This window comes from Dermacentor silvarum, chromosome 8, assembly GCF_013339745.2.
Source record: "Dermacentor silvarum isolate Dsil-2018 chromosome 8, BIME_Dsil_1.4, whole genome shotgun sequence".
In the NCBI taxonomy this organism is placed as follows: Eukaryota; Metazoa; Arthropoda; class Arachnida; order Ixodida; family Ixodidae; genus Dermacentor; species Dermacentor silvarum.
In genome coordinates this window covers 176,060,500-176,074,060 of record NC_051161.1, presented here as the reverse complement: position 1 = coordinate 176,074,060, position 13,561 = coordinate 176,060,500, and the positions used below count along the sequence as shown (strand labels likewise).

Genomic DNA, 13,561 nt, shown 5'->3' with positions numbered 1-13,561 from the left:
CTAAAGAATGCCGCTGTCACAACTGGCATCTCTAATAAATCTGGCTTTTCATCATTTATGAAACGTCCATATATGAAGGTGTTATATTCTGCAGACTTTTCCGTTACCTTATCAATGACATGGATGCGATCTGTTGTTGAATATCATTTTCTAAAGCTAGCCTGTTCTCCTGGTGTCAGGTAAAGTGTTACGTTTTAGTTAGGTTGCGCAAAGACTTGTGGAACCCACAGCACAGGTTTAAGAATGTGCTTTTGATGTTGTTTTTAGTCCGAATAACGCAGGTAAGCACTGAGCAAAGCAAAAGATTGTCCGTTGAAGTCATAATTTTGAACTTTTTCAATGAGTACTGTGGGGATTGAGGGTTGCGCTGGCGCCATTGCGCGGGGCTTCACCTTTTCTGTCGTCCCGGCTTTTCCCCGTCCCGCGTAACCGGTTCCCGCGGTGGCGCTGCGCACGCGGCGGCCGCATTTCGGCTGCTAGCGGCGGAGCGTGGCTCTGACTTCTCTCCGGGACCAGCGCACAGTACGTACATGCTTTCCTCTCGTCCGCCGACACCTTTGTGACTAGGACTGGAGCTCGCGCACGGTGCCTTTGCCCGTGCAGGGAGTGCGTACTTAGTTGCTGATCCTTTTCCCGACGTTAAGCCGACGAGCGGTGCCATTAGTGCTCGCGCGAGGTCGTACCCCGCCGAGCCGCACCTGACGAAAGCCTAAGCCGAAGGATATTGCCCGTGCTCTCGCGAGTTGACCCATTGGTTATCGCCAGAGCAAGTAGCATAGCCGCCGGGACTTTTCCTAGCGGCGTGTCCCAGCTTGGAGCCTGTGCTCTCGCCACGACGTGCTATAGGCGCCTGTTATTGTATTTTCGCCCTGGTGCAGGCGTTTGTGCTACGCTGGTGCCGACGGTTTCAGTAAACGGTTTCCATCAACTCAGGGCTTTACTGTGTTTTTGCGTGCATCGCTCGGTAGCCCCTTGCGGCCTCTGAGCTCGCACGCGAGCGGTGCTCGAGGCGACGGCTGACGCGGCCCGGTGGCTCGCTAAGCTCGAACCCGCGGTGGTTGGTCTCCTGTGAGACACTAAGAACCCACAGTACGCAATGCTTTAGAGACATCTTTGCTTTGTTGGTATCCAGCGCAGTCATGTCACCACAAAGCACCTGTTATGTACCACGGCCACTAGTGAAACGAGATTGATTGGGAGATTATGAACACGAAGAAAACTATGCATAATGAAATAATCTTCTTTAACATCAATGCAATAAAACTGGTATGCCGTGACAACTTTCATGACTTTTTAGAGCTGGTTTTATATAATCTGAACACAAGTGTTCCTTTCAAGCATCTTATTTTAATCTATTTCAGTAGACAGACAGCGTAGCCATGCAGCAGCTTAATGAGCCCCCTTTATTCACAGCAGCGCAAAAGCACAGTACCAAGGTAGCAAATACAACTACATAATGAGGAATAATTCATATGGAATCACATAATGGTGTAGCATTTATAAAATTCAAGCGTGACTTGCTTGAAGCACACGTTGGACACTAAACAAATCAAAATTCACAGATTCATAATTTTTGAGACAAAAGGCAGTACAGTCGTTCCATTCTTGGATTTAAGCGTGTGGTTGCTACTTTCTCCTCCCATGTTGTAGCCCAGCTACTTGTTTTATCCAAACAAGACAGATACTTTATGCTTTCTTTTATTTCAGGTTTAAATCGCACACTTAATATCTTAACACTTAAGAATCTGTGAATTTTGATTTGTTTACGTGTGCTTCAAGCAAGTCACGCTTGAATTTTATAAATGCTACACCATTATGTGATTCCATATGAATTCTTCCGCATTATGTAGTTGTATTTGTATGTAGTTGTATGATACAGCTGTTTGTGAGTGACAGTTGTTGTGGTTCTCATGTCGTTTATTATGCGGTACAAGACAGCTTGCAATACAGACGGGACGTATGTCTAAGATGATCAGGATCATTCCTCTTGTTGTCTCTAGAAGTGCAGAATGCATGGTGGTGCTGACGTAATCTTGCTGTTGTGCTGGAAGAGGCATGAAATACATGCAAGCCAACAGTGTCCGCAGTTTAGCAGTGCTTATGCTGACTTGCACCCATAGCATAGAGTGCCAGTTTTCTGCCTGTTGCCACCACAAGTGAAAAAAAAAAAAGTGATGTTTTAAAATTGTGTTTTTTTTTCTTTTCCTAGGTGGACTCAAACTACTGCTCCAACTGCCTTGAGTACATGCCCTCGCCTGAGGCACGGGTGAAGAAAAACAAGTGAGTGTTTGTGCAAAGAAAGGAGATTACAGCCACACGTATTTTGATGCTGGAAAGGAAGCTGCCCTATGAACTGTTGAACGCTTTGTGCTCACTGGCAACACTCCGGAGAGCTGCGACAGACCCATTGTGGGCTACTCTAATCGAAGCTTCCATTCAGACTTCACTGTGCAGCTTGGGAGTGTAGGTGAAGGAAACATGCGCCACCCTCGACAGATGCAGTAGCTCCACAGATGTCTCGTAGGGGGCGCAACCCTTGTACAAATGTAAGAAATGTTAACAACATTGGAAATACCTTTCCAAATTTGCTCAGCAATGACTTATTACCTTGTGACTGTCGTGTTTCTGGTCAAGAAGCGTCATAGAATCATGCATAGATTTAAAAACAATTCGTCTGCGTAGGAATCTTAAGAGCAAATTCATTTGTGCAGCCGAGGAACAATAATTATATTTTATGGAATAGTGCACATCTGGAAGAACATCTATAGGTACTGTATTTCATGTTTGTGCCCATTGTGAACAGTATACATCCAGCAATATTTGAATGATAATGCCGGTAACGAGTACAGTAAAACCACTTTAGTTTAGATTCCAGGGGACAAAAAAAAAAGGAAAGGTCCAAGTTAACCGAATGTCGAATTATCAAGGGTATAAAGAAAACAATAGAAGAAAATGCTTACTATGTCAACACGCTTTTATTTACTGAATGAATTGACAAATTCTGTTTCTATTTGTCACAAAAGCAGTGCGGAAACTGCAATTCTTGTCATCTCGTGACTAATTAGAGCTCGCGGCATCGCAACTTCCTTCGCAGCCTTAGCACGTGTCTTCATCTGAGTCATCTGAGACACTCTTTTCACAACTGCACACACATTGTGATTACTTCTTCGCTAGTTGGCTGCATAAAGCTGTGGGGTCTCACACATGCTCTTGGGACAAAGGAACAGGAGCATGTGTGAACACAGTAGTGCAAACAATCACAAGAGCATTTATTGCGCCTTTCATACACCAATGCACACTAGCCGAATTACAACTAATAGAACATTCACATGGGCGCGCGACAAATCAAGGAAGGCCGACTCACTGCGACCCGACAGCGAGCGAATATGTTCGCCCCATGCTGTGACACCATCGCCTAGTCGTTCACGTGTACGGTCACGCGAACGGTGGCGCGTTTGAACGATCCATGTTCGTCCATATCGGTGTCCTGCTCTTAGCCTCCCGAGACGGTCCCGCGAAGCAGGCCGGCGCACGCGCGATGCGTTCGTGCGTGTTGGTCGCCGATCCCAAGTCAAAAAGAGGAAGCGCCTTTGACCTTTTTCTCCCAAGTCACCCCGCCGTTTGGTGCTGTTAGCATTGCGACACTCGCGCCATCTGTCGCAATGCGCTGCAACAACTACGACCACCACCGGCGCTTAGCCATGTGGTGTGCCGGAGACGCGTGAGAGTCGCGCATCCCCACAAAGCATAGCTAACATTGTCCGTCCATTGCGATGTAGCCACTGGTGTTCATCTTTGACAGCTTTGCACTCAATTGAAACGAAATAACTGTTTGCTTCAACCGCTGTGGAAGCAACCGCGGTCGCTATGACACGATCATCGATGGTGACTACTACGCGTGTTTGAAGACACACGGCCGACGCGGTATTGTGAACTGTGGTAAATGCAAGAGTAAAGGCACGAATAGGCACTAATTGTTGCTGTCATTCATGTACGATTCCCCTTGATGACTGGCGATGCGGACTCTGCTGCTTCGGTTCGGTTTGACGCTAGCATCGTTCTTGCTCATCGCACGTTTGCGGCATTTCGCCCTCACCCGAGCTCCGAGAGTTGTCCGGATCAGCCAATGTGCAGCCAAACTTGTTCGAATGAATGAAAATTTGATTCTATTAAATAATGCATACGCCTGCCAGGACTAGAAAAGGAGTCCGAACGAGTCAATTTTCCCAATTAACAGGAATCAAATTAACGAAGTTTTACCGTAAAATCAATTTTGAGCTATTGTGACAAAATTATTTACCTTAATTCAACGAAATTGGGCGCACAATAAGAGCATACTGTGATTCTTTAGGGCTGCAAAAAATAGACATTAGTGTTACATGATAGTACAAACATTATGCTGACAAAGTTCCACATTTCCTGGCACCTTTTGAACAGGCCTTGAGTGGAAACCATGAGAATCAAAGATGATTACTATTTGTATGCATGTTAATTAGGACCCTGAGCAAGATTTGTAGTTCTTTGTGCACTTTATTTTACTGGAAAACCCAAAAAAAAGACAAATGCAAACACAGGCACTCAAGGACATTTTCATTTGCGAAATAAAAAACTTTGAGTACGTTTAAGCTTCGTCTTAAAGAGTGGAACGCGGTAGCTTTATTGGACGCCATTGACGCCGACACCAACACTGTATTTTCTGCGACATGGGGCCCGATGAAAATTTAGAAAGGCTCGGTTTACACCGTTCCCCTCAATGTTGCCTTGAACCAAAGTACAGCGAAACACCATCAAAATTGGAAGACGCTTAAGCTTCACCTTTAAGAGTGGAACGCAATAGCATTCAAAGATCCCTGGCTGCTTATCAGGCTTTTTAGGGGCAAAGCACCTTAGGGCTGAGCCTTGTCCCTCCCTCGTTGTCCATAGCTCTGGTTTGCATGGAGTCCTAGGGGCGCTGTGGTGCTCAAGGGCGTTCGTTCCCGACGCGCGCTCTCTTTCTTTCTTCAGTAATGGAGGATAACGGTCGCTTCTGATAACGGCGCGCCCGCTATGGATGAAAAGGCGAGAGTGGGGGCTCAACTGCAAGCGGAGTCGAGGGCTCGCAAAGCTGCTGCAGCACGGCGACACAGACAACAAGCGGACCCGGAGTCTAGGGCGCGGGAAGCTGCAGCAAAACGGCAACGCCGGCATGCGGACCCGAAGCTGAGGACTCGCGAAGCTGCAGCAACATGGCAACGGCGGCATGCGTACCCGGACTTGAGGGCTCGCAAAGCTGCAGCAGTACGGCAATGCCGGCAAGCGGACCCTGAGCTGAGGGCTCGCAAAGCTCGCGCTTGAACTGAGCATCAGCACCACCAACCTTGGGTAGAGAACGCTTCCAGCGTTTTGCCGCTGCTTCCCGCGCTCTCGCCGCCTCTGGGTCCACTTGCCGGCGTGGTGCTCAAACCGAGCATCGGTGCCACGAACCTCAGGTAGCGAACGCTTCCGGAGTTTTGCCGCCGCTTCCCGCGCTCTTGCCGCCTCTGTGTCCGCTTGCCGGTGTCACCGTGCTGCTGCACTGATCACAAGGCAGTCTTAATGAAGGGAAAACGAAGTCCGCACCTCAATACCAATAAAACAACATTGTATATACTGTACAAATGTGTTGTCACTCATTGGCATGTTCGAGTGGGCAATGTACAGGGGATTCACGGTTACCCGAATGATCCCCTGGTGCTTCGTCCACTCATCATCATTCACTTCGTGGATATGCGGTGCCTCGTATGTTCAAATTACAATCCGACGCTGTCACGTCTGTAGGTTGTGATTTAGTCGTACTTTACGATTTCACTGACGGATTTTACTTTGAGAAATTCATTTTTTGTTCACTAACGCCTTGCGCCACGTGAAGGGCCCACCTGGTCGGGATGATTATTTCCGCTAGACGCTGATGCTGGATTTTCTGTGACACGGGGCCCTTAGCACTGTCGCGTTAAAATCTTATGAAGCAAAAAACAACGGTGAAAAACGTACTAGCCGGGAAAACATATGATCCAAAGCAACTAAAAATGTTGACAGGCTTGACTGTAGTTGACACCTACATAATGCCAAGTGTTGCGTGAGTCGTTGCTGCGCGAGATGTGTTTTGTTGTTTTCCTATTCACGAGTCAAACCAAATGCTTGCCCCCGCGCGGCCGCGCCGAGAACCAGCCGATCTAGGTTCGGAAAACATGATTTTAGGACCCAAATTGCCCCAACTTGCCCAAGAAGAAGATCTTGGCTGAGCCGCAGGTTCTCGCAGTACAGTGAGAACTACGTTGCCTCGTAGTTCTCAAATTGAGGTGATGCTGCCGCAGACAAGCTCGAAAAGGAAAAATAAAAACAAGAAAAACGGATTTCGAAATAAATTTGTTGTGAATCATTATGGCGTGTCATCGCGATGGAAAGACAGCCATTCATCATTTCATCGTTTCCTGAAAGTAGCAGACGATGCACAACAGAGAGTGACCCAGATAAGAAACTTGCGCATTGGAATAAAGGGGACTGACGCTATGATGGTTTGTTGAAAACACTTCACTCAGGACTTCTTAATCCCGGCGATTAGGGCATTGCTTTCTTTTTATATATTTTAAGTATGTTGCTGCCGTTTCAAGTTGTGGACGGTATACTTTGTTTAGGCAGTTGCTTTACTAAATTAGTGATTACTTAAGCTTCATTTGGACTACAGTGGAATCTAGATGATACGAATCTCATGGGGTCACGAAAAATATTCGTATTAGCCGAAATTCGTATCATCGAAACACAATTAAAACTAGCTAAATTAAAGAGTCGGAGGGGAACTCACTCAGGCATACGCACGTAAAAAGCATTTACAGCATAGATTACTTATAATGTAACTGTTTATAATGCAGAACAGGCTACAACGCGGCATTTTGCGACTCCCGTTTACCCTCTCGTAGAATTCCATGTATACGCATACCGCTTACAGTGCAGCCGCGTGAGACGAAATACCGGTTATAATGCGGCTTCCGCTGGAAAATCTCGCCGACAAGGGCGGTAGCGAGCACGCTTCTCAACGAGGTGCGCCCACCGACGGGAGAGGAGATCAACGAGGGCGATGCGGAGGAGGAGCATGAGACGTGGAACATGAGTCCAAGTCGTCACCGCGCGCCGTATGTGCGAGTGAAAGAGCGCCTTTCGAGCGGGGGACGCGCGCCTTCACGCACGGAGAGCGAACGCACAGCGGAGAGCAAACGCGACTTCCGTCACGGCCGGGCGCGCCAGTCGAGCCCGACCCTGCTTCTGTCGCGCGAAAGGCCGGGGGAAGGGGGGGCTATGGAAGGGAGGGAGGGGGGGCGACGCTGCACTCTGGGGCACCAAATGCGTATCTTGCAACTGGGCGTAAGGGTAACTGGTGACGCAATCTCCCACACGAAAGGAGCAAAGCAGGAAGGCAGCGCAGGAGGGAGGGAAGGAGGAAGGGGGGGGGGGGCGGCTTCAACTCTGTCAACAAATGCGTTCTTGTACTTTGCGCCTGTGCTGGCTGTCGGGGTCGCGCGCACCGTATCTTGAAAGCGATCTCCACACGGCTCTGACCTTTGTATGCGCTGTGCTTACGCTGCTCAGTTTCCGTTGTAGCGATAGACCGCACTTCCCCACGAGCGCGAAAGCAAGAAAAGCGCTACCGCGTCAAACTCTTCACGCCCAGTCACGGCCTCTGCGCTGTCCGGCGCCGCGTCCGCGCCTCCGCACCAAAAGAGAAAAGGAGAAAGCGTGTGACTGCGCGCTGTTCTCTTTCGCGGCCGTCGGTGAGGTGGCGTTTATTCGTATCAACTGATGCGGGTCGAAAATCGATTCGTAACGACCGTTCTCTAGCACGTTGCAAAGTAATGGGGCTCGGCCGGGACCACAGAAAAATTCGTATCATCCGGAAATTCGTATTAGCCGTGATCGTATCATCGAGATTCCACTGTAGTTAGTTCAGTTTTCTGCCCCAGCATTAGTGTTACTAAGGCCTTAAGCAGCAGGAATGTTGTTGTTTTTCTTTATTCTTTATTCAGACATATTGGGCTAGCTGTAATGCTTAGCCCAAAAGCGTTACAGCAGGGGGTTACAAACATGTAAAAAATACATCTTGATTCACACTGCACACCTGTCCACATGACAGCCGATTCCACTGAGACACCACTTTTTTTCCGTGCTCACGTTGGTTTCGACGGGAATTCAGGGCGCAGGCTCCTTTCCCAAGCGTATCACCCCTGAAGGAAGCCGAACGCCAGGCCGGGGCACACTTGTACCCATTTGAACCAGTGGGTGCCCGGCGGCGGTGGGAATCGAACCCACCTCCTCCCGCAGCCGAGGCGGGCGTTCTACCACTAGGCCACGGCTGCGGTTTTTGTTTTAACAAAAAGGAATTGGCATAAAGGCCCATCCTAGCCTGGTATTCTCCAATTTTGCGACGACAGGGATTCCCAATTGAGCTCTTTTTTTCATTGCTGTGCAACTGTACTTCGTCCCGTACCTACCCAAGACGAACCTGGCTGCTCTGTTTTGTATTTTTTCTAGTTTATTTATGAGGCATATCTGTGACGGGTCCCAAAGGGTACAAGCATATTCCAAAATAGGTTGTTTACAAGTTAGGTATGCCGTGCTTCTAAGGTTAGAATTTGCATATTTTAAATTTCTTTGAATGTAATTCAAAGCAACTGCCGCTTTGCCAACCACATAGTCCACATGTGCCTGCCAAGAGCAGTCGCCCGACAGCATCACGCCCAAATATTTAGTCGTTATTTTCTTACTTAAAATATTTTTCATAAGAAAGTAGCTGGCATCGATTACATTTTTCTTCTTAGTAAACCGCACATGGACGCACTTACCCGCATTCAAATTCATTTTCCACTTAGAGCACCATTCGCAAATATGTTCTAGGTTGGCCTGCAGTTTGAGTACATCATGTTCATTATCAATTTTTCTATACACAATACAGTCATCCGCGAAGAGCCGCATGTTAGAGTCAGTACCCAACTTATTGTCATTAATATATATGAGAAAAAGAAGAGGCCCCAGGACAGATCCTTGCGGGACGACTGATGTGACCTCAAGATAATCTGAATTAGTACCATTCAGGACAACACGTTGACGGCGATTTTACAAATAGTTTTCTATCCAGCTAAAAACACTGGAATCTATATTTAACATTCGAAGTTTATGAAGTAGTAAAGGAATGGCAAACAGTATCTAATGCTTTGCGGAAGTCTAGAAATATGCCGTCTATTTGTCCACCCAAATCAACCACAGAAGCTAGGTCATCATAAAATTCAATCAATTGTGTCGTACATGAAAACCCCTTGTGAAATCCGTGTTGTCTGTCAGTAAGCAATGCGTTGTCCATTAGATGTTTCATGATAGCCTTGTATGTTATGTGTTCCATGATCTTGCATGAAATGGAAGTAAGTGAGATAGGTCTATAATTAGTAACTTCTTTTTTAGAGCCTCCTTTGTGAATTGGGACTACATTTGCTATTTTCCAGTCCTGTGGCATCTGACCAGTAGTTAACGACTTGTGAAAAATTAAATAAAGGTAAAGCGAGACGGCGTGAGCACACTGTTTTAAAATTGTTGGAGAGATACCATCAGGACCAGTAGCCTTACTTTCATCAAGGTTCTTTAGTAAAGATTCAATGCACTAAGTTCGATTGGTTGCATAAGAGGAACGTTGCTATTTGATGATTGTGGGCTGCATGCATATTGAGAAAGAAAGACTGATTGGAAATATCTGTTTAGGCATGTTGCTTTTTCTGCATCGTCAGAAAGAGTGCATTCATTGTAAATAATAAAATGTGTTTTTGTCTGCAGGCACCGGTAGCGGGAAGGATAAGTAGCTCGGAAGGTCTGAAGTTGATCATGGCACATGCTATGCTACGAGGCGACATGTCATTTTGATAGCATGCTTTAGTTTAGTGGTGCAAGTGGAAGATGCTGCTTTCTCATTCAACGCGTTGAGTTGTTGGTTTATTAGCTCGCATGAAATTTAGAAGCAACTGCGTACAGCGCTCGTTACAGATTTGGAGCATTTGGAGCCTGGCAACAGCACTGCTAGTTTGCTTTCCGACACATAGTCGAATTCCTTTACAACTGGATTGATTCATTTCCAAGTCATGAATTGACAATAATGCAAGTAACATTGTTCAAAGGAAAACCCTCGCTAAACTTGGGTAACCTATCGGAAGAAATCAACTTGGTCTGATTGGTTGTTATTGTCACGTTTCACCGGGGTTTGAGAATTCCTATCGGCGGCGGGTGTCTGCTGTGTTCCAAAGCCTGGACCCTACCTCGAACACTGCGTACTGCGAGCACGAACAAGCGCCAATCATCAGATGCAGACTACCTTATCACACGGATGAGCTAACTATAAAAAGAAAGGTGCATCCTCGGGGCCACTGATGGTCGCATGAGCGGTGAACTTCGTGTCGGGTGCACGCATGCCAAGCAGGTGGGAAGAGTGGAGGAAACCTTACTTACGCTTACGACGCATGGGAATCTCAGGCACTATCAGCGCCACTGTGTGTGTCACGTAAGACCCCTCTGACTTCGTGACACCTCTTTGGTCACCAGCAAGCGACGAGTGTGGAAGTCTCCGCCGCTGCTCCCGTTTTCACACACGTGGTTAGTCAACCGCATTTTTGCCACGGCTGCCCGTACAAGTCGGAAGCTCTTCTTTACCTAGTTTATTATTCCCTTCAAGGGAACCCTCAGTGATGTCAACTATAGCTAGCTGGCCTGCTCGAAGTGTTAGTTGCAGTCGTAATAAATGCTTTCCAAGTGTACACGTGGTTGTCGTCTATTGTTTCCTCAAGCTTGTACCAGACCACGGTTGATGGGCAGGCATACCGAGCCATTGGCATCCCTGCCTTATCCCAACAACCCCGACTCATAAACGGAACTCTCATTTCTTTTTATCCCTAGATACACTGAAAAGCTCTTAGGTTTGTTCTCTCAGTGCACAATATCCGTATTTACCTTCTGGAAACACAACAAACCTTACTACATGAGGAGATGATGTAGATAGTTGTTTCTTTCAGCTTTGGCATCTAACCATGGCATTTAAATTTAAAAAAATTGTTTTTCAAGTTCATAACATAACAGTAAAAACCACGTTGAAGAGCAATTATTTCTCATAGTTGTGTTCGGGTCTCAGGAGGACATGTTGTTAGATGCAATGTGATCTACTGCAACACAAGTCACAGTTGCCTATGTAGGTCGAAAACAATGAAGTATCGTGCTTGTAGCAGTGGAGCAATGCTGTGAGCAAGTACTTGTGCCTTTCGGAGGCCCGCTACCCACAAACATTTCCCTTTTTTTAACCTCCGGCTCGCTTGAAAGACTCTTTGTCTTTAAAAAAGACTGATGCGGCTCGCTAGGGAGGCCGGACGTTTGCACGCTCAGCACACTGATTTCCTTGGTTTCGTCGCTGAAATCCTTGAGACCGATCAAATTAATGTAATCGGCAGCAAGGGCCCTTTCGGCTTCGACGAAACACCTCGATTCTATGCCAAGCATCAAGCAGCATAAGCAGCATCAAGTGACAGGGCCGTCATGAACCTGGATGTCATAGCCAGCTTTGTTTATTTGGACAGCATTGCCAGCACAAGTAACTGATTCCGGAGTTGCCAATTGCATATTGTTTTGTACAGGTAACCGAAACAAAATTGAGAGGGTGGGCGATGCCGGCCAGAGCGAAACGTGGCATCATGCTGCTTGCAGTAGGGAACTGTGGCGTGTTGTCGCCTACTGAAAGCGCGCCTTTAATGGCACTACGCCCCACGTGCTGTAAAACAGATAGGTGCTTATCGCAATAACGTTGGCGGTGATAGCTGTGAACGACCCAGGTGGCGAATATTGCTGGTACCGGAATAAGAAACTAAGTACGTGCCGGTGTTTTCACATGAGACGGGTGGCTACTGTTCTCGAATGCTTTTCTTGTTTACCTGCGATCTACCGGCCAAAAAACGTATCATATTGTCGCGACGTCGGAAACTCGAGGGACAAACGAAACGCACTTCTCAGCAGGGGCAGCAGCAAGAACGGATGGCTTTTAATGCCGTGTGCTAGTCATTGCTTCTTCTTCTTTTTGCTCTCAATGTTTTTCAGAAGTGACGATATGTCTTGTTATGTCATCGTCTTTGCTGCACTACAGACGTGGCATTTTCCTCCCTCCCAAGGGAAGCATCATGCCGATGGGCAACTTAAGCGTATGCATGTACTAGACACTGAAACATGAGTCACTTGGAAAAGTACGGCTTCATGCGCACCGCATGCATCACTTCGGTTGGGGGCTTGTGGCGCCGCGAACAAGTTTCATCATCGGCAGGGGTGGGACGGCCCAAAGTCATTTTGGGGCAAGTAAAATATTGTTTTGGAGCAGTTTGGAGCAGACAAAATTGCATTTTGGAGCAGCTTGGAGCGGACTAAATGTCATTTTGGAAGAATTTGGAGCACATAAAATTTCATTTTAAAGCAGCTTGAAGCAGCCCAATCTGAATTTTGGTGGAATAATGGAATATGGCAGCACACTTCGAAACCACGACGAAACACAGAATAAACCAATACATAGTAGCATAGTAGAAGCGCAGTTTATAGCTATAGCATACTAGAATATGGAAGAGTGGGTCGAGCGGTGGCATGGCGCATGCTTTCCTGTAAAGCTGAAAAAATCGGTGGCATTACAATCGAACTATATATACCTGCGCTGGCGCTCATGATAGCGGAAAATGATCTCAAATTGTGCGGTCCAATCGATGCGGTAACACAATTTCTGTGTCACCATATGTTACCGCAGACCCAGAGAGCTGCAGTCAACCCTGGGCTGGTATAACGTAACACTATTTCAAGTCAATGTGTTTTTATTGCGATAGACGCATTTCTTCCGTCATCGTTGCGGTGATGTTCTGTATAAAGTCCAGGGGCGATAACATCATCGCTGCGCGCCGTATGCTGCATGTGTGAGTGAATGCGTGCGAAGTGCGAGCAAGGGAGGAAAGCAGGGAGGAAGTCTTCCGTCATGCGCAAGGCACCGTAAAATGGAACGGAGGGGGGCGTTCTATTCTGGCAGCTGCTGTGTAAAGCGATCTTGAAAAGGATCTGCAATGGGGACAGAGTGGTAGCGCTGATAGCTTCGTGTGCGCTGTGCTTTCGCTGTTTAGTTCGCTTCGAAGCGAGAGGCAGCACGAAGGGCAATTCGTTTTGACAGCGAGTTTCCATGGTCATAGAGTGAGATGGGATCATGTTTACTTGTGTGCGCGTGACATCATGCTTGTTAATTTAATTAATTAAATTAAGTGAAGTAAGTTTATACGGACGATAAAAATACTATTCTTACTTCGGTGAGCTGTCTACTAATTTGCTATCACCATCGATGCTTCACCTTTTAAGCAAAACTGTAACATTTTATTCCAAATCTGTCATTTGCCCTTCGTGATAGGGCAAAATGGCCCAGGCCTCATCCATATGGGCATAAAAACAGATTCCAATAGTTTTCCAGCGCTGGGGACAGAGACGCCCACCCTTACATCTAGTATGCTCGCAA

General features: G+C 47.0%; 1 protein-coding gene across 2 annotated transcripts in view; it reads left to right on the top strand.

The window, feature by feature from the left end:
• The window catches only part of LOC119461866 (dynactin subunit 4), a 245,552-nt gene that overhangs the window by 29,416 nt on the left and 202,575 nt on the right, over window positions 1–13,561 (top strand). For both annotated transcript variants that reach the window (XM_049672777.1, XM_037723239.2), the window contains exon 2: window positions 2,210–2,280. In XM_049672777.1, the coding sequence (XP_049528734.1) occupies window positions 2,210–2,280 (71 nt within the window). The remainder of the gene's footprint in view (window positions 1–2,209; window positions 2,281–13,561) is intronic.